The sequence below is a fragment of the Manacus vitellinus genome, unplaced genomic scaffold, assembly GCF_001715985.3.
Source record: "Manacus vitellinus isolate BGI_N305 unplaced genomic scaffold, ASM171598v3 scaffold_10_pilon, whole genome shotgun sequence".
NCBI classification, from domain to species: domain Eukaryota; kingdom Metazoa; phylum Chordata; class Aves; order Passeriformes; family Pipridae; genus Manacus; species Manacus vitellinus.
In genome coordinates this window covers 7,438,073-7,464,445 of record NW_021938838.1, presented here as the reverse complement: position 1 = coordinate 7,464,445, position 26,373 = coordinate 7,438,073, and the positions used below count along the sequence as shown (strand labels likewise).

Here is a 26,373-nt window from a genome sequence, read left to right as displayed (position 1 = left end):
GTGGGAATTCAGGGAAAAATATAATGATTTTAGTCCTTCTGCTCCACAAGAAACAATCACAGAGGCAATTTTGATGCGCAGTGGGATGAAACTCACAGCTAAAACATGTCTTTCAACTCCTACTTACAGCACACATGCTGGTTAGGTGCTCAAAGGAGGCATTTTCCCACAAATTTTTCCCTGGGCTCAGCATCTGCATAAAACTCCATGACTCCATGTAAAAAATCCAAATCATTATTCCTTCCCCGCCATCAAGGGAAAAAGCAGCTGCCTGGCATCACCTTGCAGTGCTTGCCACTTCCACACCGGAGACTGGCCTGGATAAACCCCATTCCCAAAAGTTTGCAGCTGGAAGTGAAAATGCTTGCTCAACAACCCAGTCCCCAAGGAATTCTGCTGTAGTTTATTTTTATTTTATTTTGTTTCTGCACAGAGCCTCCATGAGGTGACAGAATCATTTAGGTCAGAAAAGAGCTCTGGGATCATCAAGTCCAACCTGTGGCAGACCCCTGCCTTGTCACCCAGCCCCGGGCACTCAGTGCCATGTCCAGTCGTTCCTTGGACACCTCCAGGCATGGGGACTCCACCACCTCCCTGGGCAGCCCCTTCCAATGTTTAATCACCCTTTCTGTGAAGAAATTCCTCCTAATCATAGAATCACAGAATATTTCGGGTTGTAAGGAAACTCTGGAGATCTTCCAATCCAACCCCTCTGCCAAGGCAGGGTCACCTGGAGCAGGTGACACAGGGACACGTCCAGGTGGGTCTGGAATGACTCCAGAGAGGGAGACTCCACACCCTCCCTGGGCAGCCATTCCAGTGCTCTAACACCCTCCATGGAAAGAAGTTCTTTCTCACGTTGAGGTGGAACTTCTTGTGTTTTATTTATGGCCATTACTCCTTGTCCTGTCACTGAGCACCGCTGAAACGAGTCTGGGACCATCCCTTTGTCCAACCTGAGCCGCCCCGGGCGCCGCTCGAGGCCGTGACCCCCCATGGGCCCCCCTCCCCTCCCCTGAGGGGGGGCCATTTTGTGTGAGGGGAGGGGGCCATTTTGTGGGCTCCACGTTCTCCTCGGGGCAGGAGGAAATCGGATCGTGACCAGGCGTGTCCGCGCAGTGCGGGAGGTGACAAGCGATGTGCGGGGCCACATTAAACCCTTTCCCAGGGCCTGCGGGGCTGATAACGCCGGGTCGGGGCAGCCGCAGCGCTCCCTCAGCGCGCCGCTCGGTGGCCGCCATGAGTCCTCCGGGCCGGCAGAGGGCCGCTGTCTCCCTCCCCGGAGCGCCGGCGCGGGGCTGTGAGAGGCCATCCCGGGGCCATCCCGGGTTATCCCGGGCCCATCCCGGGGCTATCCCGGCCCCGCCGCCATGGGGAAGAAGGGGAAGCGCGACAAGAAGGGGAAAGGCGCCGAGAAGACGGCGGCGAAGATGGAGAAGAAGGTGTCCCGCCGGGCCAAGAAGGAGGAGGTGAGGGCGGGACGCCGGTGCCCCCCGGCGCTGGGGCCGCTGTGGGGGGACGGGGAGGTCGCGGGAGCAGTCTGAAAGTAAAGGAGCGAATCCAGAGGGAACCTGGGCTGTCCGGGAAAGCTGTGGATCATGGAATATATGAGCTGGAAGGGGCCCATCGGGAACATCGAGTCCGACTCCCGGCCCTGCACGGGACACCCCAAGGCTCCCACCACGTGCCTTGTCCAAACGCTCCTTGAGCTTGAACTTCCAGGAATGCCCCGTCTCTGGAAGTGTCCAAGGCCAGGTTGGACAGGGTTGGAGCCTCCTGGCCCAGTGGAAGGTGTGCCTGCCCGTGGCAGGGGTTGGAACTGGGTGATCTCTAAGGTCCCTTCCAACCCAAACCATTCTGTGATTCTCTAATTCTAAGCAGCTGTAATTTGTTTAAATCCCTTCTATGTGACAGCAGGAGGAGAAGAAAATGCACTTTAGGTGTCCTTCTTCCTTTCCATCCACTCCAACCTTTTTTTCTTGGTATTAAAATCAAATTAAAATTTTTGTTTCACTCACTCCTACAGTCGGGGCTTGTATTTAAGCCTCAAAACACCAACTTTGCCCTGGTCAAAGTGGGTTCTTACCATTGTAACGCAAAGTTTAAAGACATGGAAAGTGCCCCTGTAGGTGTATACTGGCTGCAGGGAGAGCTCATTCCATGCTGCAGAGGCAAAATTCCCAGATTTCGGAAATCTCTGCTTGGACCACACCTTCCAAAAGGTGAACTGAAGGGAGGTGATGAGCAGTGGGGTTGTAGGAGAGACCATGGATCAGAACCTCCCTTGCTGCAGTCCTGCTTCTGCCCTTGGACTCGGCGTATCTGCAGTTTGGGAGGCAGATTTTATTTTCAGTTAGATGAAACTGAAAGGGAATAAAGATATGTGAGGTTTCTCTGGATATAAAAGAGTTTCCAGTACATTTGGGCAATCTTTTTTTTTTTTAAAAAAAAAAGGGAAACCATGAGTGTGAATGATGGTTTCCTGTGAGGTGCAGGTGCTTCTGTGCACGTCAAGCAACTCATGTCTGTCTTTTTATTTCCAGGAGGATCTTGAAGCCCTGATAGCAGAATTCCAGAGTTTAGATGCTAAAAAGACCCAAGTAATTGAGTCATCCTGCCCACCCCCCTCACCCAGGTAAGAGGTTGTGTGAGGCTTTGGCTGTCACTTACAGAGCAGTTGATGGTGCTTGTAATGAAATTTATTTGTGTAAAGTTATTTCCCAAGAATGGAAGGCATAGCTGATATCTCGAGTTGTAAAATATCTGATATCTAGAGTTATAAAATGTCTGATATCTGGAGTTATAAAATACCTGGTTTATTGAATCTCTGGTTAAATAAGGGACCAAAAGCGCCTTTTTTGGCCTTAAAATTCACTTTTTAACTGTCTCATCAGCACAAAGGAGGTAAAGCAGGGTTATATTACAGGGCTTTGAGGAAAAAGAAGAGTGAAGAGGAAGTTTTGGAAGGCATTTCAGGGGCAAAAAGATGAGATAAAAGACACTTTTATCAGTGGGGGTTCACAGACTTGGGGTGTGTAGGAGAGCAATGGCAGTGGCAACTGCAGAATAATGACACAGAAAACTTGAGAGGAGACAGCCCAGTTCTGCCCCCAGTTCTGTGCCCTCATAAAACTCATTTTTGTTCTTGACACACCAGCATTAAAATTCAGGAGCTCACGTCAAAGGGTGAGTTAAATGACAGTGTAACGTGTGCTCCTAAAATAGGAGAAGGTTTCAGACAGTGGCCAATTCATCTTGCTGCAAGTTTTTAAGAAGTTAATTTCTTTGGAGAAGTTTTTAGCCCTGGGGTGAACATCACAGCCAAGTAATTTGGCAGATAATGGAGAGACCTTTGTGACTGGGAGGCAGAGGTGCTGGTGGCAGCAGAGTTGAAGGCTCCAAGGTTCAGAGCTTTACAGGACTTCCTCATATGTTTTGTCCATCCCTGTTTTTTTTGCAGGCTGAACGGTTCCCTCTCTGCTCACCCCGAGAGAGATGAGTTGATCCTTTTTGGAGGTGAATATTTCAATGGCCAAAAAGTAATGTATACTTCCATTTTTTTCCTTCTTTATTCTACCCCCTCCCTACCTTTTACTGTAATTTGCACGAGTCTCATTTGAAGGGAAATTTGAGGCAGGAGTCATAAAATATGGATTTGTCCCTGAATGAGAGCAAAATAGCCTTTTAATTCTGCCATGGCTCTGTCTCATGCCTGGGCTGTTGGCAGGAAGGAGACACGCTGGAACCCATTAAGGAGTCAGAGTGATTGTCTCAGCATCAATATTTCAGGGCTTCATAATTTCTCCAGACTTAATTGTAGCCATATCTGCCCCTCATTTGTGATAACTGTTGAAGAATCTCTTCTCTTCCACTTCTCAAAACAAGATACTTCTGCACCTTTGCTGCTGGCAGGGCAGTGCCCGCCTTGGAGGTGGGAGCAGTTGCAAATATTTGCACATGGCCACTCTTGTTCTGGAATTTCTGCAAGTTGCAAGTGTTTATTGTGCTTCTGGATACAAACTGGTCTGGAAAACTCCAGCCTGACAGTGACATTTGGCTGCCTCAGGATCACCCAGTGTGATGTGCTAAACTAATTCTGCTTCCTTCACTACCTGAAGCTGTTCCTGGCCCTGGAGTTCAACAACTTTAACCTGAATATCTTTGTTAATCTCCAACTTCTTAAGTCCTCGTATCTCAAGCTGTCACCAAGGGTTTGGGAAAGAACATTCCAGTCCAGTGTGTTACTCTGGAACAGTTGGTGATTCCCAGTCTGGTGGAGGAGGTGGTGGTCCTCCTTCCCTGCCCAATGTGCTTTGCAATTTTCACCCCAAACTCCCAGATAGCCCCATGCAGGGCTGAACTGAGGTGGTGTTTTCTCTTCCTCTCCCACAGACGTACCTGTACAATGACCTGTACATTTACAACATCAGGAAGAACAGCTGGTCCAAACTGGAGATCCCCAACCCACCACCACGGCGATGTGCTCACCAGGTAAAGCTCTGCATGCCAGAGCAGCAGTTGGAATTGTTCTAAAGCTGTGCTAAAGGGGATTGGGAATAGGTTTTTGATTTTTTTTTCCTCCTGAGGGTTTCTTACATCCTTTCATTCTCCTTGTAACGGGCTGCCAGTGGTGTCACTTCATCTGCTCTGCTGAGGGGGCCTGTACAAGCTTGTCCAAGGTGCTTGTGCTCCTGATCACATTCAGCGTGGAGTGAAGGTTTGAGGTTCTGTCTGTTGATTTGGCAAGACTCAAACAGGACTCAGGGGAGAAATTCTTGGTTTGAAGATGAACTCTGGTGCATTACACAGGGACCAGCTCAGCCTCCATAATCCCAGGGGGGAACTGAATTTATAAGATAGAATTTGACCAAAATGCCGTGAATGAACGGCAGAGATGCTGTGAATGATTATTTCCTTAAAGCTCACAGGCCAGCTTTCATGAGTGTTACAGACACTGCCACTCCTACTGGCAGGTAGAATTTGGGCTCTTTTCCACCTCTGGATATTCAGGTCACTGAATTGTGATGGTTGTGATGATGAAGATTTTAGGTTTGTTTACGTTCTGTGAACACCTGCACATTAGAAACTGGACCAAAGACTTGTATTTTTTACAGGTCTTTGGCCCTCCCCAGATGATAGATTATCTTAGATTATCCAGCAAGTGCCTGGGTGACTGGTGCCTTCCAAAAGCTGCTGTACAGGATGTGAATGTCATTTTCCTCCCCATGGCCAAAGCTCTTTAGAGCTCCCTGGTAAGATCCAACACCCCAATTAGGTTCATGTACCCTTGTTATGCTGCTCCCAAGTGCCAGTTTGCTCTGAGCTGTGTGTCCTTTCTTGAATTGAAAGATTATGACTTGATTTTTGGGTTACTTAGTGTTAAGATAGAACTTGATTTCAGATGCAGAATTCCAGTAGCCAGCAGGTGGCTGTCGAGCAGCTGAATCCAAACGGAGCAGATCAGGATCTGCAGCTGGATTACAACAACAATAAAATGAGAAACCATCTGAGCAGTCCTGCTTCAGCAGTGTTTTCTGTCTCATAATTAATTATAGTTGCACAGGAGACAGTTCAGCCTCATTAGCTGACTGGTTTGTTGTCTTTCTTGTGGCTTTATTTTTAATGCACAATCTGCATTAGCTCAGAGGTGAACAGAAGTCTGGCTGGGGGTGTCGTGTAGATGTTTTGTCATCTCTGGTCTCTGACACACAGTCCTCTAGGTTACACTGGTTTCATTATAGCTGTTCAACAGGAAGAATTTTAGGAAAAAATTCTTCCCTCTGAGGGTGGTGAGGCCCTGGCACAGGTTGCCCAGAGAAGCTGTGGCTGGCCCATCCCTGGAAGTGTCCAAGGCCAGATTGGATGGGGTTTGGAGCAACCTGGTCTAGTGGAAGGTGTCCCTGCCCGTGGCAGAGAGGTTAGAATAAGATGAACTTTAAGTTCCCTCCCAACCCAAATCAGTCAGGGCTTTTATGAACAGAGCTGGGGTGAGAATAGCTATGGATGGGTGTTGTCACTTGTTCAAGGAAAAGGTTTGGTTGTGTGATGAATTCCAAGCCAGCTCTTGAAAAGGTCACACACAAGTATGAGCAGGCTGTTGGATGTACCTTCCCCTTAAGCTTTAAGCACCTGATAGCCATGAAAATCAGGCATTTGTCCCTTTTGTTTAGGTAACTTCATGTTCCCACAAATCCTGCCTGAAAGCACACAGAGGATTTTCTCCTGTGTTTTATTGTTGCATGTATAGGCTGGTTTATGTCAGGGCATGGCCATGTGTGATGCTAAAAATCTTGTTTGCTGGGAGAGAGCGGGAATGAAGGCCTAGTGAGTAGAAGGATTATCCCAGTGTTGATCCGTGATGGGTACCCTGCAAGAAACACACAGGGAAGATGTTTATAGTGTAAATAAACACAGAGTTCCCACTCAAGGAAGAAATCTGCACAGCCACCTAATTTCTTTTTTGGGATTCCTTCCTTCTTCCTTAGTCCTTAGCAGATAATTTTAATGAAGTAGAGTCTTGCTCTCCTTCCTGCTTTTAACTGGCAGTTTGCATCCCAAAGGTGTTTTAGTGCTGCTCTGTGCAAAAAAAATACAAACCTCCCTCTCTTTGATACTCTCCTCTCTGTACTGCCCCAATCAAAGCAGTAACAGTCTGCTCTTGTCCAAATGCTGCACGTTTCCTCCTGTGCTTTGAGTTTTTTTAGTTGGTTGTTTTTTTGTTTGTTTTTGAACAGAGATTTGAACAATTGTTAAACTAATCCCAAGATGCTTCCTAGGAAACTTTGAACTTGGAGAAGTGATGCCAGGAGGTGGGAAGAGCCCAGCTCCTTGGCCAGCTTTCCTTTCCCGTAGGGAAGGTGTGCCAAACAACAAGTAACTTGGATTTTAAATTCTCCTTCCTTCAGCCCCAGTAAGCTGCTGTTGTCCAACAAGGCAGCTGATCGAAAACTGATAAACTTCTCCTGGGTCTGGTTCCTGAAGCCTTGTCTGATCCAGCTTTTCCTTCTCCTGGCAGGCGGCCGTGGTGCCCACAGCTGGGGGGCAGCTGTGGATTTTTGGAGGGGAGTTTGCATCTCCCAACGGGGAGCAGTTCTATCACTACAAGGATCTCTGGGTCCTGCACTTGGCTACCAAGACCTGGGAGCAGATCAAGTAAGTGCTGGGCCCTCTTGTCTAGACTTTTGCCATGAAAGGTTGGAGATCCTTGAGGTCCCTTCCAGCCTGGTGTTCAGTCTTTGATATTGTCCTCCCAACCTTGGTGAGTGTAATGTCCAACTTCAAAACAGTTCTTGTTGCTTCATCTTCCTGGGCTGTACAAAACCAGTGCAAGGATCTCCCAGTTTTGACATGCCTTGAGAAAACAGTTTGTGTCTCTCCACAGAGCCAGCTTTGCTCCTGGTAACTGGCCTTTGCTGCCTCGAGATTCCTTGGGATAAACAAGCCATTAATTCAGACCTGTCAAAAATGAAGAGGTGCCAAAAGTAGTTTTTGACAGGAGTGAAGGTGTAAATACCTTCTGTGGAACTGGCCTAAGTCCCCTGCTAATGTTTCCTCAACCTTTGGCTTCTCACTTTACCTGTCCATGTTTATACGTGCGTGAGAGAAGAGGAGTTCTGCTGTACCATCCAGAGAACTGAGACAGGACATATGGCTTTCATTCTGACTTGGGCATTGACTTCCTCCTGGACTTGGGGATTGTCCTGACTGTGGGATCAGTCAGAGCACAGTTTTATCTGTGCAGCTGATACTTGAGATGCACTGGCGAAAGCAGCAGGTTTTGATCACTTGCTTATCTGCTGTTTGACCTGTTGAGCTTCTGCTTAGGAGCTCCATGTCCTTCCTTCATGTGGGAAACCCTAAATCTGCCCAGGTTGTCACTTTTTACCCCATTTACAGAGTGTGCTGTTGTCTGTGTCTCCTCTTGCACAGTAATTGAGGATGGTTTAGGATGAGCTGTGCAGAGATGGATACCCTGGCTCTGCCTTGGCACTGCCCGAGGCCACACAGTGAGTCATTGTGCCTGTCTTACCTTTTTCCCTCTCCCTGCAAAATGGGAGCATTGATCCTGCCTGACAAGGGACAATTGGGAGTTTTAATTTTACTGTTGTTGATGTAGCACTGGAGGGACTCTGGTGTGGAAGGTGCAGGGGGGTATAGAGAGCAAACACCCCAGGGAGTCCAAAACAGGCAGGTTTTGGAGAATGCTTCACAGCACAGGATCCCATGCTCTGCAGAAATCCAGGGATAGGCTTTTTGAGTAACTCTGAGAGACTGAGGGAAACCTATGTGGTTCATCAGTGCCCCAGTGTGGTTCTAAAAGCACCTGGGATTTTCCCTGTTGCAGGAAACCAGGTTTGCTCTGGTCTTGGAGAAGTGGGGGTAAGAGAAACCCTCCAGAATTATGGAAGGCTCTTGAAGAAGTGCAAGGATTAAAAAAACCTGTCACTGTGCAGGCTGAGCTGGCTGTTGTTGGAAGGCAGAATCTGATGTAATTGCTGTCACTGTCCCTCCCAGCTCCCCCAAAATAACTGCTGATCCCTGCTCAACCTCATCCAAACAAAGGGGATAACTCCAATGTGTTACATCCCTGCCAGTCTCATGTGACCAGGAGGAGGAAGTGATGCTCTCCATCCATACTGGGAGAAAGGGTTGACTTTTCAACCAAAATCCTCACTGGAGAGCAGTGGTGACATCCAGCTGCAGGGAGAGCGAGGTCTGGAGATTGACTGGGTTTTATGAGCCACTGGAGAATCCAGATGAGGCTTTGTTGGATCCACCACTGATGGTGGAGGTTTTCCTCTCACATAGAGCTGATTTAGGGTTTTCCACTCCCAAAACTAAGGCTGCAGGATCTGACCTGCCTGGGAGGAGGAAAAGAGATGGGTATGAGGTTCTGCTCATCTTGCACCTTATTCCACCTGGAAGAGCAGCCTGAAGTGTAACTCACCCTGCCAGAGCACAGCCCTGGAGCTGAGGATGAAGTCTGCACGTCCTGGGAGCTGCAGGATGCCCTCAGCATTCCCAGGCCTCAGCTGGATTAAAACCGAGAGGTTTTGTTGTGCTGGGCTGTTCCAGCTGGTGAGGAGAGAGCCAGGTGGGCAAAGTGAGCTCCCATTCCCACCTTGGAGCAAGTTGGAGGTACCACACTCTTTGAGCCACCCAGAGCTGCCCTTCATCCCAGGTACTGTCTCATGTCCCCTTGGCTGCCACGCCACAGGGGGAGGAGGCATTTGCAGACATTGGTGCCTCATTGTTTCCCAGTAGATAAAAGATGGACATTTTCTAAGTGAGCATCATAAATTACATGGGTGGAAGTGCCCTGGGGAGATGATCTTCTCTCTCCCTGCCTTGTGCAGGATCTGCTCCATTTGAGCTTCCTGACGTGTTTGGCTGGACGTCTGTTTCTCAGCATTGCTGGAATTTTGGGAACGCCCGTGCCCCGGTCCCAGGGTTGGAATCAAGCAAGGCACATCTCCCCATCCTCGGGCAGAGCTCCAGGAGCTGCATTAATGAGGCAGCTGGTGGAGGAGCCTGGGAGGGGATGGCTTTGTTTTAATCCTAACCTGGCTGAGTGTGAAAATCAACTCTCTGCTGCCTCTTTGCTTTTCCATATGGCATCTTGATTACAGTCTGCTTGGAAAGGGGAAGGGGAGAGGGCAGACATGACTTTGAGTTGCACAAGAGATTTTTTCCCTATTTCCTTTAAAACTATGATCATAACACCTACTGCATTTCACTTCCTTCAACATTTTGCTTTTCTTTCTTCTGTTGTTTTTCCAGAGAGGTTTCTCATGTGTGTCTGAAGTCAAGCACTTGCTTATTTTGGATTGCCATTAACCTGGGATGAGTGGTGACAGTGAGGGTCAGCTTGGGGGATAGTGATGTTGGGAGAGTGAACACATTTGGGAACATAAATGGAAGAGGCAACTTGTATAGGTTTGTTGGATCGTGGTGGGAAACCATCCCTGGTACAACAAGCCTTCACAGGAGGCCATGCAATAATTCCATGTATCCAGTGTGGTAGCAGTGTTACCTGACTAAATGCCAGGCAATAGACATTTGAGGTACAGGCTTGTATTGAGTAAACTCAGTTGGTTTGGAAGATGTCATTTTAGTGCAAATAATGGAGTAACAATTAATTATTCATTAAGAAATGTCTGGACAAGAGAGACAAAGTTTCCGTTCCTGTTCTCCTGGGAAGGGTCACGTGTGCCCTGGTTCAGGTGGATTTGATGTGTTGGTTTGTTGGATTGAATAGCCAGGATGACCCTGCTGGGACCTAAACTTGCAGTTCTAGGAAATCTAGTTATTCCAGCCCCACAGTTTGGATTTCAGAGAGTTATGTTCTCCTTCCTGGCCTACAGTTCATGCCACAGACCATCTTGGTGCCAGGAGAGGCTTGACTGTAAAACCCTTCTGAAGAGAAAACCTTGAATGACTGTGAATAACATCCCTGTGCTGTGTCTGCTGGCGAAGTGGAGCTCCATTTTCTCCTAGCACAGAGCAGAGTGGTGTCAGGCTGCTTGACAGAGTTAAAAGTTGCTATATTTAGCAAGATGGAGCTGTATTTCCTTGCATTTTGCATGCACGGAGATGATCCAAACACAACAAATCCCAGCCCGTTAGAAGCCGTGCCAGCAGCTGACTTTGACTTAGTGGAGCCACCTTATCTTGTGTGTGATGCAGGAGGTTTCCTCAGTCCATGAACTGTTTGTTACTCTGCCTTAGAGCAGCAATATTTTAACCTAATTGCCTCATTCCCTCCTAGAGAGAACATCCTCACTCAGCTCTGCGTGGCCCAGAGAAGAGGAGACAGGGAGCATCACTGGGCTTGGGAACTGGCACATCCCTCCTCTGGAATTCTTTGTCTTCATTCTGAGCCCGTGCAGCTCCCTTCCCTTTAATTCTGGAATGTTAATGATCCTTCCTGTAGCAGTTTGGTGAGATGTGGTGCTATAAATATCCCGGGGTAGCGTTTCACTGGCGTACGTTTAACGGTGTTTGCAGAGAGAACTGGAGCAGTCACTGCAGAGCAGGAGGACTTTCAGCACGGGTTTGTGGCTGATTGATGCCTCTTCCTGCTCTCCTGCTCTCACCAGAAAGATCAGGTCCTGCCACATCAGGTAGGAGAGGGTATTTTGGTGTAAGGCAAGTAGATCGTCAACCCAGAAACCCTGTGAGCCTGTTCTTTGGTAGATCAGGATGTGCAACTGTTTGTTGACTTCCCAGGGGATTTGAATTGAGGATTTTGTGCCTTGTGACACTTCTTGCGTTCCCTTCTGCCCTTCCCACCTGAGTGTGCAAACACAGTGTACACAGTGACCCCAACCCGTGTGCGTTCACAGGTGTGAACCCTGAACACAAATCCTGAGCTGCAGCTTCCTTGAGGACTGGAGGGTAAAAGTGCTTTGTCCTGGAGTGCCCTTCTGATGGGATGTTCTCTGCAGCATCCCTTTTATTAGTATTGAACATTTCCAAGATTTTACCTGAGCATCCTCTGGATGAAGGAATGAATGGAAAGGTAACTCGTGCGGTTCTGTAGCCACTGGGACATGGAATTCTGGAATCCGGAGGCTGAATTCAGGTTTTGGTAGGTTACTATAAATCCCAGAGTAACTCCACAAGCAAAAGCAAATTCCTTATGGAGCAGGTCTGATCAGACTCATGCTCTACATGTGTAGAGCCAGTCCTTATCCAGACTTTTAATCTATTTTTAAAAAAATCTGGAGAATTTACAGCTCCCTCCCACACGTCTGCTTTCCAGTGTCAACCCCATGAAGTAGAGCATTAATCATAAAGCCTGGGAAACCATTTCCAAAATGCTTGTTTTGGACCATGAGTAATGATACAGGTAAAAGGGGACAGTTTGCAATTGGGAAACAAGTCTTGGAGTTTGCAGGAAGGTCCTGGAGTTGCAATGAGGTCCTGTCTGACTGTGCCATTTTTCTGTGACTTTGAGTTAATTGTACCTTTGTGGCAACTTGTTTATTAAAACACACACATCAATGAACAAACCTTTCATTGTTCAGAATTGATTTTTAACTTGGAGGAAACCTGTCTGAGAAATATGCCACAAGATACTCTTCTGAGAACAAGATTTTATAGTTCATGTTGGTTTTTAATTCCTTCTCTCCTTAAAAAAAACAGAAAGGTTGTTTAAAAGGTGCCATCCTTTGGAATAATAATGTGGGAGCTTTGTTACAGAAAGAGAAAATAATGATTTCAGATCTTGATGAAATTAATTCTGGAGGGGGAAACTGCTGTTCTGCAGGGGGATACTTAAAAACTCAGTAAATGCCTGGAAAACCCAACTCTCTGTTAGAATAAAGACTCCAAGCAATCAATATTAATTCATTCTTCCCCAAATGCTGCTGTTCTGCTTGGAGTTCCTCATTATGACTGGTGTGAGGTTGTCATTTTCAGTGGTGAATAAGGGCCCTCATTTTCTCTCTCCCCAGAAATCCATCACCACAATTCCCAGCTCCCTGCTGCCACTTCAAGTGTGGCAGGAGGGTTGTGGCTTTAGGTTTTGCAGCTTTTTTAACTTCTTTATTTAGGCCCTGATTGTGCAATCACTTAATACATGTTAATGCTGCCTGTTTGGGGAGTCTTGCTGGGTTCAGTGGTGCCAACTGTGTGCACTTGGGAGACTCCTCAGGGAGTGAAAATGGGATGGATTAATCCATGGGGACAGAGAACAGACACAGCAAAACCCTGTTTTCCCTGCAGTTTGGCCCATAGTTGCCTTTGTTTTGCAAGTTCCTGAAGTAGTTTTTGGTCTCTCTGGGAAGATGCTCAGGCTGTGGGTGAACATGAAGGAAGGTGCATCCTTGTTCCCCTCAGGAATGGCGTGTCCAGCTGCCCAGCTTCCCAGGAGCCTTTGGATGTGACAGATGGGGGGGTGTTGCTTGTTTCTGGAAATGGAAGCAGCACATTTAACTGAAAGGTCAGGACGGCTTGAAGAGCAGAACAGTGATGTGTGGCTGCTTTTTAGTGTGTGGGATCATAGAATGAATCATACAGTCATGGAATGGTTTGGGTTGGAAGGGACCTTTAAAGCTCATCTCATTCCATCCCCTGCCAGGGGCAGGGACACCTTCCACTATCTCAGGTCTACACCAAGCACCCAGCCACTGGCCCTTGGCGACACTTCGAATGGGCGCAGCCACAGCTCTTCTCTTCTTGTTGGACCCGCGCAACCTGTGCCAGGGCCTCACCACCCTCACAGGGAAGGATTCCTTCCCAATGTCTCATCTAACCTTACTCTCCTTCAGTAGGATAAGATAATAATGTTGCCTTCGGTTTTGAGGAAATCTGAGTGATTTATAAAGTCTTTTCACTAGTTTGGTGTTACATCCTAAGTGCAGGTGGATTAGTAAAGATGTTATGGGTATGTGATTGCTTGAGATGCTGAAGGAATGTGGATGTCAGAGCCAGTCTCTGGCTCTTGGTGCTTGGAGAAAACATCTCTTGTTTGGAGTGTCTTTCTTGCAATTGTGCAAGTTGACTGCTATTCATTAAACTCTCCTGAAAAATTAGCTCCTGACTCATAGCAGAAGAGACTTCAAGACTTCAGATACTGTTAGGGACTAGCTGGCTTATCTAGGAATAAAATTGCCTATGTTGCAAATCCCAAGAGTTCCTGGAAGAGCACACACACTGTTCTGGAGAACAACAGACAGATACTAAGGCAGTGAAGTTCCCCGTGGTTTCCCATTGCAGGAGAAGCTGAACTCAGCCAGCTCAGCTGCTTGTTACTTCAATAAAAATGGACTGATTCACTAACAGGAAAGGGAATTTTGCTGATAAGTGGAATTTCTTTGTGTTTCAGGGCATCAGGAGGCCCCTCTGGGCGAAGTGGACATAGAATGGTTGCATGCAAAAGGCAGCTGATCATCTTTGGGGGTTTCCATGAGAGCGCCAGGTGGGTCACTGGGATGGCTGGGGTTTGAATTCTCTGTGAAACAGGCAACAGAATTTCACCAGCAACAGAAATCTGAGTGTTAAAGGAAGGATTATTCTCAGCAGGACTGTTACTGACTGGACTTCATGTTAGAAAGACAAGTGTTGTTGATTTGGAGTCTCCATGAGAAATCGTTGTACCACTGCTGATCACTGCGGTAGCTCCCCGTCCTTGTACCTAAAGCTCAATACAGCCCTTTCAGCCTCTAAATCTTGTCAGAGCCTTGTCTTCTAGAAATATCTTCTCCAATAGGCTCACCCATGTTACATGAGATCACAGCTCTGTTGTCATGGGGACTGTTAGGAGGCCTGTCCTAAGTGGTGACCGTTACAAAAAGCTGTGCTGTGCCCTTTGCTCTCCCCAGGGATTACATCTATTACAATGATGTGTATGCCTTCAACCTGGACTCCTTCACCTGGAGCAAGCTGGCTCCAGCAGGGATTGGGCCTGCTCCAAGATCCGGGTGTCAAATGACAGCCAGTCCTGAGGGCAATGTAATCATCTATGGAGGCTACTCCAAACAGGTAGGGGAGACTTTGGGGTAAGTCAGAGTGTTCATCCACAGCCTGAGAACCAAAAGAGCCACCTCGTCTTCTCGTTGTGCCTTCATACAGCTGTGTGCTGATTGAGGGGCTAATCTTGGTCAAAAATTAATTTTGTATTTTCCCTGCTGTTCTAATCCAACATGAGGAGTTGATATAACAGAGGTGAGAATAAGCAACAGTGCTGGTTGCTGCCAACTTAAAACATTCTCAGGTAGTACTCATTTGTGTTCCAGCACTGGCAGGTTAAAAGCAGCAGTTGCCAGGAAACTTGTGCTTTCTTCCATCAGTGAGAGGTGAGGGAGCAGCACTAGTTTGCAAACTCAGTAAGCCAGAGAAGACTTTTCATGAGCACCAGGCTCCCTCTGCTCTGCTCCTCGCCCTGTTAATCACAGTAATTTACACCCTTCAGCCACATACCCTCATTGACCAAGGATCCCTGTCTCCATGCTGGGCAGCAGGAAGTAAATATTTCATTGAGCAAAAGGCTCCTGCAAAAGCTTTTCATGTTGCAAGTGCAGACAGAAGCCCCGGATCCTGCTGCTCCCGTCTCCGTGGAACGGCAGCGCTTCCAGCAGCGCGTTGCTGGGGGAGGAGGACGCCTTGTTCTTCTGGTGGGAATAAATGAACAAAGGAGGAAAGCAGGGAAAGGGGAGAGAAGGGACTCAGTCTGTCTGTATATTTAGAAGCGTTTGTGCCTCCTCAGGGCCTGTGCTTTGGGCTCTGTCTCATCAGATGTTCATTTGATTAAATGGCAGTAACAACACAGATGCATTTTCTACCTGAAGGGGCTTTGTCCTGTTCCATTCTCTGTCCTGTTCCCTCACTCTCGATGGTGGGAAGGAAGTGTGAGCCTGCATGCTCTGCTGGATGTGGATCTCCTGGCTACTGACAGCTGGATTTCAAGTGCTCACTGAGCCCTATGGAAATATAAAAGTTGAGGTGTGTTTGCAGTTGCTCTGTTTCACTTCACGAAGGTGGGCTCTGTCCCACTGCTCTGGGTTGGTTTGGGCTCATACAAATGAAGTAGAAGGGATGGGGGAATGCAAAGCTGCCCTCAGCCTTTTGCAGAGCACTGGGCAAGGATAAGAGCTGAGGGAAGTTCCTCTGCAGACTGGAGAACAGCTTTTAGATTAAAACAGCCACTAGTGTTAGGAATCTGCTTCCTTAGTAATTTAAGAGGTCAATGTGCTTCTCTCTGATGGGCCATTCGTGACAGACTCTGCTTTTGTAGCACAAACTGGCCAAAGCACTGGACAGAATTTTCTCTACAGCTTTCTGGAGCTGCAAAGGCAAAAAACCTTTAGCATGCTCTTGAAAATTAAATTCAGCAGGATATAGCCCCTCTAGGAGAGACACGATTTCATTAATGTGTGGCTGTTTAATTCTTATTGTATCTTTGCTTATATTGTGGAGCTGAGTGTCTGGGTTTGCTTTAAAGTGGAGAAAGTGTGTTTGGCTTGTGTGCCTACCTGGGGAACTCTTGGGAGAAATCTGAGGTAGACATGGACGAAACAATATTTAATTGGAGTTGGGCAGGTACCGGAGAAGACCCGTTCCTTGTCTCCAGCTACAGAGGCAGATACTCCATTCAGGAGTGCTGTGAAGACATTTTGAGGCATATGAAGACATTTTTGCATGTGCAGTCAGGCAAGTGTCCAAGCAAAGCACCATTCACTAAGTCATACATGAATTCTAATAAGAGGCAGGACTAAGTTGCTCATGTGCTGTAAACCAGGGGCAGATTTATGTGGATACCTCCTGAGACCAGAGCTGTTCCAGGCTTTTATGTGGTGGGGATTGATTTGAAGGAAAGAGGAGGGAAAATCCTGATTTTAATATGGACATAATGTGGGTGTCCCATTGCTGGAGGACAGTTGTGATGTGACAGAGCTGTGTCCTGTGACAGGCAAGGAGCTGGGAAGGCACAAACAGAGATTTGGTCCCTGCTTTGATTTTCTGGACTTGGAGAACTGAATGTGGAGAGTCTGTTTTCAGTAATGTCTGTCAGTCCAGGCCATGTTGCTGAATTTCCTTCATGTGACCTGAATAAGAAAGTCTCTTTCATGGCTGGGAAAACAGAGACAGAAAAGATGAAGTCACTGATTTAAGGCAATCCAGGACCTTGGTCCCCAGATGTGTCTTTGCTGTGCCTGCCACTGGATTTTGCTGACCAAGTGGTGACAAACCAGGGTGAAAAAGGAGCTTCACAACCCTGAGTGTGACTAACTTGAGATGTTGGTGCCTCATATTTTAAAATGCAGGATTCTTAGCACAATAGTTCATCTGTTTCATCTTCAGCCTAGAGATGATAAGACAATTTCTGTGATCTCCTACAGAAGGGGATGCTGTGGGTGTTGTCGGCCCTGCCTAAAACAGACCTCAGGATCCCACAAGGAGCTCAGCCTTGCTCTCCTGCTGATCTGAAAGATGTCCTCTCCCATTTCTCATACTGGGGCTGGGGTTTGCTGCAGCAAGCTGCATTTTTGGCTGTGTGAAGCACCGAGCCCTCTCCATTGCTAGGCAACGTGAGCACAGCGAGCCTGACTGGCACTGAAGGGCTGGAGCTGATGCTGCTCCACCTTGCAGGTGCAGCCTCCAAGCCATGGGTGTGCAAGGCTTTGGGATGCCAAAGATGATCAGCTTGTGGGGATTTTTTGTTGTTGTTTTGGGGTGTTTTGGTTTTTTTCATGGCAGTCATTGCAAAGCTGAAGTGGGTTCTGCTGGTAGATTGCTTGTTTAGCATGTTATACATGGAGAATCCTGATTCCACTTCTCGAGCTCTCTGTGTCTCTGTTTCCTTGCTGTCTTTTTAGCTGGATTTTTTTAGCTAATACCTGTAAAGCTCTTGTAACTTCCAACTGCACCTGTATGTGCAAGCAGTAGGCTGTGGATATCCAAGCCAGTTTTGTGCTGGAAAGCAAACATCTGAAACTTCAAGGCAGGAAGGACAGTGGGGGAACAGGAGCTTCTTGTGACTGACAGGATTTGCTCGGGGCAAGGGGGTGTCCTGGGTGTTGTGAGGGGGTTGATCTCTCCAGCAGCTGGTGAAGTGTCTGCTTAGAGCCAGTGTGAGCTGAGGAAAACAGGCATCTCTTTGACAACAAATAACTGACTCCCACTCCACCTCATTGGGGTTTTCTGAGCCCAGGGAGCTTTGTCATGTTGCATACGCAGCGTGTTTACTACAGGGAGCTCTGTGGTGTTCAGGAGAAAAATAATGCAGTTATTCCACACAGCTTGTATGATAGTGAAGCAACTGCTCTCCCAGTGTTTATTCCCCTTCCTTTCCTGCAGACAGTGCTCATCCCACTGTGCTCCTCACACTTGACCTGTGTGTGCCCTGCACGTGGGAATGTGGGCTCTGTCCAGCATTTCAGGACAAACTGCAGCTGGCCTGGGACTGGGGAGGACAGAACTCCCATTCCTGTTATCCTTGGCAGACACTCTGCCAGGTGTGAAGCATCTGCCCATCCATCCCTGACAGCTCTTAGCTCAGGTGAGCCTTGTAAGGGTGTTTAAAGTGAGGGACAGACTAAAAAGCTACTGTATTTGAGCTGTCCACAGCCTGCAGTGACTTCTGCTGCTCCTGGCCCATTTGACAGACACAGAATTGTGACTTGGCCAGAGTGTGGCACTTGCTCAGCACAGTGACTCACAGCCCTCTGAACTCAAAGTGCCACAATACCTGCTCTGCCAGGCTGTGAAGGGTATATTCCATAAATCAGCACCTTTTCTAGAGGGTATTTCTGTCCCTTCCTACCCTGGCAGCTCTCTCAAGGATCTGTTCACACTCCCAGCCCTTCCAACCATGTCTCCAACTCCGGAGCTCTTCCAGCCATGCCTCAGAACCACTCACCTGTGCAAAAAATGCTTTGTTTTCCACAGGCAGTGGCTGTGGGAGTTTTCCATCACTGTTTAACCCCTTATTCAGAAAATAGGCCTGTCCCTGGTGCTTGTTCCTTACAGGTTTCCTGTCCCTGTGGGCCTAATGTCCTGTTGCTCAAGGACAGCAGGTGGAACAGTGGAGTTGTTGACTTTGTGGAAGTGGTTGCACAGAATGGGATCTCTCCAGGGTGGATATTCTGTTCTGAAGAGTGTGTGTGTCTATCACTTCACTCATTAGGTGTGTGTGGAGAGCAACAGAACATGTAGCCCAGCCCCAAACTGTGAGATTTCCCAAGTCAGCCCTTCAGGCAGACCCTGCTCTTTAAATGAACTGCAGCTTCCTTCTTGCTGCTCTGTGAGCAGATTTCTCCTGTTCCTCCATCACTTCACCATCAGCCTTCCCTGAGGCTCCTCAGCATCATCCACATCACAGCGTCGTCGTGCAGTGCCTCAAACACACTTTCCTCTCTTTTCCTGAAGAATTTAATACCATTCCCAAGAATTGGATACCAGGTTGTGCAGCAGCACCACAGCAGACCCTGCAGTAACAAAACCTGTCAGGTGCAAAGGCACAGGTGTGGAGCAAGAACAGCCAGTGCTGTGCTGTTGTGTTCTCAGGTGCACCCTGCTGCTCATCTTCCTGAGGACTGGACCCTGGGACCCACTGCTGGATCCTGGAAGCAGCAATACAGCAATGCTATCGCCCCAGGAGGAAGGGAATTACAAAGAAGTAGGAGCTGTGCATGAAGGATGGGTGGATAATGGCATTATTGAAAGAGCTCCTGCAGTGGTGTGGCAGAGCTGCCTTCAGTGCTGCGTGTGGCTTACAGAGAGGAGGGAGGAAAATCCCATTTGAAGGGATGCACTTATTTGCCTCAGCTGAGGTTTGATCCTGCCTTCAGTAGGACTGGGAGTGGGGTTTCTGTTTGTGCTTAGGAGAAGAAAACCTGTTGCTCAGGGCTCTGTGGAACCCCAGAGGCCAAAGGTGTGAGCTGCAGGTGCCAAATTCCTGCCCCTAAACTACATCCTTTAGTCTTCACATGTCCACAAGTCCCAGGTCTGTGCTGCAGCCTGGAGAGCCCTTCCTGGCTGTCACAGGAAGTTCCTCGTTTGAACCCAGTGGTTGTGATACTCCAGAGCCACACCGTGGCCTCCTCAGTGGCTTCTCCTTGCCCAGTCCCAGTGTTTGCATTTTCAATTGGACCTCCTATGATTTTTCCCTGAGCATCCCTGTGTTTGCCTTCCCTGCAGAGAATTAAGAAGGATGTTGACAAGGGCACCCTGCACACAGATATGTTCCTGCTGAAGGCTGAAGGAGTGGGCAAGGAGGAAGGTAAGTGCTGTGGGCTGTGCTGGAAGTGATGCTGCAGGACTGGCAATGCAAATCCTCTCCCTTCCTTTGAATAACACACCAAAAAACCCCAGGCCCTGAACAAAATTTCCCTCTCAGTGGAAAGCTCTGCCCCAGTGTTTGCTCTGGGGGTAAACACAGCAGATGAGTTGATTTAGATGTTTTTTCTTCCCAGGAGTAGCTTAGTGCATTTGTTCTCTGACTGTAGCTTAAAATGAAGGGAAGGGTGAAGGGAACAGCAGTTTCAGGAGCATGTAGGAGGAATTACGTTCTCCTTGTGTGCTGGAGAGGGAAGATGGACCATCACACATGCAGAATTGTGAAAGGAAATGGGAAGTAGGTGCCTGTTGCTGCAGCAGTGGTTCTATCCCCTTATCACAGTCTATTTTACAGCCTGGAAGGATGAGGCTGTGTCCACTTTGCTGAGCAAAGCTTCCAGGGGAGCCAGAGGCTGGAAGGAGTTGTAGTTCTCAGCTCCAGGTGACTTTGTTTCAGAGCTGTGTAATGTTTTACTCCAACGCAGTGAAACACTGGGAATTGGAGCAGGGTGAGAACCTGGCAGAGCTCTGGAGAAAGGCTGGGATATTCTTTTTGTCAGACAATCACTTCTAGCTCACAGCATCCTCTCTGTTGACACCTCCTGGAATACTCTGAGATGGAGTGGAGGGTCTCCAGACTCCTTGCATAAGTGAGAAGCTCTGGCCTGCACCGGCAGCCTCAGGAAAAACTACAAGGAAAGATATTTTAGGAATTTTTTTTGGTTTGTATGTGGGAGGAAATTAAAACAACATTTCAAAATTCCTGCTTCTGGGACATTTTGATCACTCCTTTTCTGTTTCACAACAGAAAATCTTTGGAATTTCAGAATTTTCCTGGGGTGGGTTGTCCCTGGCTGGACTCCAGGTACCTTCCAAAGCTGCTCTATCCCTCCCCTCCTCAACTGGGCAAGAGGGAGAGAACCAACAAAAGGCTCACAGGTTGGGATGAGGGCAGGGAGAGATCACTCACACTCTTCCCATGGGTCCCTTCCATGGGGTACAATCCTTCAGGAACAGACTGCTTCAGAGTGGGTCATTGGTTGCTTTCTCTTGGAATGTACCCAGAAATAGGAATTCCATCGTTTTCCTTACTATAGAGAGTATTTTGTCCTTGACTGAGGGAATGGGACAATTTTCTTCGAGCTAAATGTCTAAAATGTTAAAATTGTGATTGATTTCTTCAATCCTGAGTGTCTGGAAGTGGGATTTGGGGAGGAGGGTTGGTCACAAACACTGTCTGGATTCCAGGCCCTCTTTGCATTATGTCCTATTTATAGTTGTATCTTCTTGAAATTGAGGTTCCTTTGGAAGCACAGGGCTTGGGCAGTGCATGTGCTTCTCCCAGCCTGCATTTTAGGGATTTTCTTTAAAGTCAGAGTAGAAAGGATTAGAGCAGAAGCAGAGGGATAGAGCACAAACCTTCTGCTACTGAGCCCTTTTTAAAAGCGTGGTTGGGGCTCCTTAGGATGAACTGTGCTTATTTTTGGGGTTCAGGCAGTGGTGCAAGTTGGGTAGATAAGGTGGACAGAACTGATGGAAGGTGACTGGGCTCCATGGGATAATGCAGGGAATTTTCCTGGGTGCTTGAAGGCTGCATATAATCAGGCCTTGTCTGAACTCCAAAGGTGTAGCCACCTTCCAAGAGGCTCCTTGCCCCAGAATGCTCTGAAGATAGTTCTGAGAATGTCCAAAACAGGGCATTGAATTATGTTCTAGAATACTGAAGGGCTTTGGAATACACAAATCAGTCAAGGCTCCTCCTTTGCTGATGCTCATATTTGCTTTTCTCCATTTCCAGAGAAGTGGACATGGAGTCGGCTCAGCCCCTCCGGGGTGAAACCCCCTCCCAGGTCCGGATTCTCTGTGGCTGTTGGTCCCGGTAACCGCTCCCTCCTTTTTGGGGGAGTGCAGGATGAGGAGGAGGAGGAGAGCCTTGAGGGGGACTTCTTCAATGATATCTATTTCTATGACATGGGGAAAAACCGCTGGTTCCCTGCACAGCTCAAGGTCTGTATATTCACATCTGTTTGGTTCATTGTCTTTCTCAGCTGAAATGTCCTTTGGGCCTCTTAGAGCTTGCATGGAAACACACTGTGTTATGGACTGCTTTGGGTTGGAAGGGACCCTAAAGCTCCACAGTTCCACCCCCTACCGTGGGCAGGGACACCTTCCACTATCCCAGGTTGCTCTAAGCCCTGTCCAACCTGGCCTTGAACACTTCCAGGGGTGGAGCAATGAGCTTTTTCTTTAGAGGAAGCCTTTCTGGTAACTCCAGGTGTAAGAGTGCCTCAGGAGGCAATTCCCTTTCTCCAGGATTCAGGCTGCTTCTGCCTCGTAGTTGTGTAATGCAAAATGAAACCAAGCAGCTTGAAAACATTTATGGTGTTTTACTGGAGGATGTTTCCGGGTCAGACATGTAAGTCTGAGATAGTCCAGTAAAAGCTACTGTGTAAAGATCTTGTTGGGATCAAAAACCCTCCCTCTTTTCTCCAGTGTTGAGCTACCAGAAGAGATGAAATATTAACCTTGGCTCATAAGGACTTCAGAACTGGGGCCCTCAGCCCAACTCAGCTCTTTGATTACGTTTGAACCACTCTCAGAGGGCAAGTGAGGTGCAAAGACCTGCTTGAACTTCTTCTTCCCCCTGCCTGTTTCTGGCTTTGTTCTCAAAATGGAGAAGTCAATCACATAATAGCAGGCAAACATCCACTCAGATGTTTGCTGCTGCCTTCCAAAACTGCCTGTTTTCCAGCCCTTTCATGCAGTACTCCCAAGACCTGGAGTGCTGCCTGATAATGCACTGTAATTTAGCACCCAGCAATTGTTGTGATTTCAGGAAATCGTGGGTTGCTCTCTCTTGCTCCTGTCACAGAGTAGTGGCCTCTGTTTGTGTTTGTGGCACCTGAGAGCAGAAGAGCTGTTAGGAAGCAGTTCCATACTGTGGATTCTCCAGGATTTCCACTGCTCCTTGTTTTAGGCTGTTAGAAGTTCATGCTGAAGTTGCACCTATCATTTGAGACTCAGAATTGTAATGAAAAATGACAGTTCTCCCTCCCAGCAGCATCTGTGCTGCTTGTATTAAAGTGCTGTTAGGTGCACACAGTTCACACACAGTCTTCTTTCATTCCCGTTCACAGGGACCAAAATCAGAGAAGAGGAAGCGGAGACGAGGCAGACAAGCCAAGTCAGAGGCTGCTGGAGATGAGGAGGTGGAGCAGAGACCTCCCCAGGGCCCCCTGGAGATCATCAAAGAGGTGGTGGCAGAAGATGGGACTGTCATGACCATCAAGCAGGTGATCTCTGGACCTGCAGAAGAGAAGGAAAGGTCTGAATCTGAGGAGGAGGAGGAGGAGGAAGGTGGAGCCCTGGGCCAGCAAGTGGAGCCGTGCCCACGTTCCAATGCCATGGTGGCAGTGAAACACGGGGTCCTCTACGTGTACGGGGGGATGTTCGAGGTGGGCGACCGCCAGTTCACCCTCAGTGACCTGCACAGCATCGACCTGCACAAGATGGAGGAGTGGAAGGTGCTGGTGGAGATGGATCCAAGTAAGCCTGTGGTGGGATCTGTCCCTTTGCCTTGAGTGTAGCAACACCACACCAGGGAAAAAAACAACTGTGGAACTTCCTCAAGGGGAGGGATGAGCCTTTGAGTGGTGGTTTTTCCTAGGCAGGAAAAAGCTTGGGAGTGTGTGATAATGCAGTGTCTTACCAGAAACCTGTCTGGTCCAGAGCTTTGCTATCACTGGTCTGTCTGCTTTGGAAACCAAGACCTGTAAACAGTATCTTTGTTCACTGGTGGCATGTGCTGTCCTGGGAAGTCCTGATGTGCCAGGCTTGTCCACTTGGCAGAGGGCAGGGATGCTTTTACCTGTCCTCACCTCAGGGCAGTGAGAGTGTTGGGTCCTTCAAAGCACATGGGCATTACCTGGGGCTATCTCTTCATACCTTAATTATCTCTGGGGTTATTTCTTTGTATTAATTATCTCTAAGGTAATCTCTTTGTACCTTAATTATCTCTTTGTACCTCTCTTCTGTTTCCCCTCTCATCCAAGAAGCCCAAGAGTGGCTGGAGGAGTCGGAGTCGGATGAAGAGGATGATGATGTGGAAGGTGCAGAGGGAGGAGAAGAGGAAGAGGAGAGCTCTGAAGAGGAGAGTGAAGATGATGAAGGTAATGATCAAATTAATGCCTTCTCCATACTAATCTAAAGTAAAATACCTGGTTCTGCTGCCAGCCTGGAAAGTCTCACTGGCATCCAGGTGAGTTTTCCAGCAAAAGCAAAGCTTTCATAGTGTATTGCTCTTGGGATAGAAGAGAAGTTTTATTGGTTACTGGTAGATTTTGAGGGTGTTACATTTGGACACGTGAGCTGAAGAGTGTTCTTGGCCTGGCTGTGACCTCTCTTTGTGTCTCCCTCCCCTTGCACCAGGAGAGGAGCAGCACCCAGCCGTGGAGCCTGGTGAGAACCCTGAGGAATACCTGTCCAGGACAGAGCAGTACTGGATCAAAGTGGCCCGCAGCCACATGGGCCCCGAGGCCAAGGAGAAGAAGGTGGTCAAGGTGGCTCATGCCATGGCAAAGACATTCCATGAGGATTCGGTCTAGACGGTGCTGAGGCTGTTCCAGGAGTGAACAAATGTGCTGGGAGCAGTGGTCAGCCCTGCTAAACCCATCCTGATGTCCAGAAGGCATCCTGGCACTCCAGCTTTTCCCTCCTCTGAGGGCCTCTGGGCTGAGCAGCCTCCTTGCTTAGTGCTCTGGATGTGCTGTTATTCCCGGGAAGGTTGTGGGAGGGTCTTGAGGAACAGGATTGCTGTCCAAGCACCTGTTCTGCTGAGGCTGGGCTATACAGTACTGACTTCTTTGTTTTGAGTCTGTCAGGACAAACTGCACATCACAATGGTTCGCTGGTCCCAAATTTCCCACCCTGACTGGGGCCAGAAAGTGTCTCCAAGGGTTTCTACAATAAACTTACTTGGCTACGTCATCTTGGTTTTCTCAGTTCATCCAGTCCCGCCTTTTCTACTTGTTTTTCTCCTGCTGTGGAAGAGGGGTTGCTGTTCCTGCTGTGAGATACACAGGAGCTGGTTGGAAGGTGCACCAGTAGCCCTGAGGTGTGTCTGCCCTGCCTGGAGAAACCTGGGAATCCTTTCCTACCTCCTCTTTATGGGGGCCACTGTAACCCCTGATGCATGAACAGAATCCTCTTCCTTTTTCCTGTCCTCTGCCCCAGGTTTTGCCTTTCCTTGGGGAATCTCCCCAAGTTCAGTTTCTCACGTTGGCCCAGTTGTCCTACAGGGGAACTCTTTATGACCAGTGAAATGTCCTACCTGGAGACCTGGTGGAGTGTTGAGGACAGGAGGGAATGGGCTGACACTCCAGGAACTGCTTTTCCCCACTCAGCCCCTCTCTCTCCTCAAGGCATCGCTCCCTTCCCAGCAGAGCAGTGCTGTGTCCATAGGGACAACAGATGGGATCCAAGTGTGTGCTGCATCAAACAAGGGATGACTTGAGGTGCCACCAGGACTGGCTGTCCTTGTGCAGGGAAATCCAGGTGCCAGGGGTATTGCACTGGCAGGGACATCACCAGGGAGCCAAATCCCAGGAGAGCAGGGCTGGGATCTGCCAGGATAATTAGAACGGAAGGAGGATTAAACAGAGCAGGCTGCCAGGGGGATGGAATTGTCAAGGGAAAAACATGTTTGATAGGGAGAGACCTTCCCCACAAACTAACAGGTGAGAGATGAAAACAAACCCTTTCTTGATAACCTGGGAAAGGTGAAAACAAAGCAAACCCTTTATTGATAACCTGGGAGAGAACCCGTGCTCAGTCAGTCACCCTGGGGTCACTGGGTGAGTTCACCTTGGTCTTGTGAGCATTTGATCCTTCGTGTGTGGTGAGTCCATGTCTTTGTGTGCAGAGTTTTGGGGAATCTGCCACTGAGCTGCACGTGCAGATTTTGTTTGAATTATTTTTTTTTACTAATTTACTTTTGTTTGAAAAATAGTAGCTTTAAAATCACAACAACTGTGCACAAGACCCCAGTCCAGAGGTCCAACCAGACAGGGAAGAACACGCTTCTTGCCAGATTTACTTCCCTTTGCAAATCCAGGGATACACACTGACAGGATTTTTTCCCTGGAGCTGAAGCTGGATTGCAGCAGTGCCAAGGATGAAGATTAGCTTTGTACAGGGAAAGATTCTCCCTCACCCTTCTCTGGTAGAGGGGAACTAGAGGCATCTGCTGGCAAATTCCTTGTTTGTCTTGATCTCATCCTTCCTCCTGCAGCCTGGGTTCATTCTTGGTCTGGTCTGTATTGGCAAAACTTCCACTAAACCAGCACTAAACATCCCAGAGCAGCCATGGCTGCCCCATCCCTGGAAGTGTCCAAGGCCAGGCTGGATGGGGCTTGGAGTAACCTGGGATAATGGAAGGTGTCCCTGCCCATGGCAGGGGGTGGGACTGGGTGGTCTTTAAGGTCCCTTCCAACCCAAACCACCCTGTGGTTCTATGATCCTACAGCTGATGCAGTTCATGTAGGGGCTGTGCAAGGAGTCGATGTGTTTCCCTAAAGCAGGAAATCCTGCCAC

General features: G+C 48.3%; 1 protein-coding gene across 2 annotated transcripts; it reads left to right on the top strand.

Annotated features, from left to right (window-relative positions):
• Positions 1-1,265: 1,265 nt before the first annotated feature.
• KLHDC4 (kelch domain containing 4) lies at positions 1,266-24,766 on the top strand. Of its 2 annotated transcripts, XM_018084056.3 has the most exons (12): positions 1,266-1,469; positions 2,544-2,635; positions 3,461-3,539; positions 4,393-4,491; positions 7,016-7,152; positions 13,832-13,924; positions 14,328-14,487; positions 19,645-19,726; positions 21,581-21,789; positions 22,920-23,328; positions 23,835-23,951; positions 24,211-24,766. In XM_018084056.3, the coding sequence occupies exons 1-12, from the start codon at positions 1,371-1,373 to the stop codon at positions 24,384-24,386; spliced, it is 1,752 nt and encodes a 583-aa protein (XP_017939545.1). In that variant the 5' UTR covers positions 1,266-1,370; the 3' UTR covers positions 24,387-24,766. The 2 variants fall into 2 exon arrangements, with proteins under 2 accessions (XP_017939545.1, XP_025752032.1); XM_025896247.1 differs by lacking the exons at positions 1,266-1,469; positions 2,544-2,635; positions 3,461-3,539; positions 4,393-4,491 and adding an exon at positions 5,115-5,252.
• The last annotated feature ends 1,607 nt before the right edge of the window (positions 24,767-26,373 follow it).

Coding starts and splice junctions, on each gene's coding strand:
- KLHDC4 (XM_018084056.3), top strand. CDS start 1,371: ATGGGGAAGAAGGGGAAGCGCGACAAGAAGGGGAAAGGCGCCGAGAAG. Junction 2,636..3,460: donor TGCCCACCCCCCTCACCCAG/GTAAGAGGTTGT, acceptor TTTTTTTTGCAG/GCTGAACGGTTCCCTCTCTG. Junction 3,540..4,392: donor AATATTTCAATGGCCAAAAA/GTAATGTATACT, acceptor CCTCTCCCACAG/ACGTACCTGTACAATGACCT.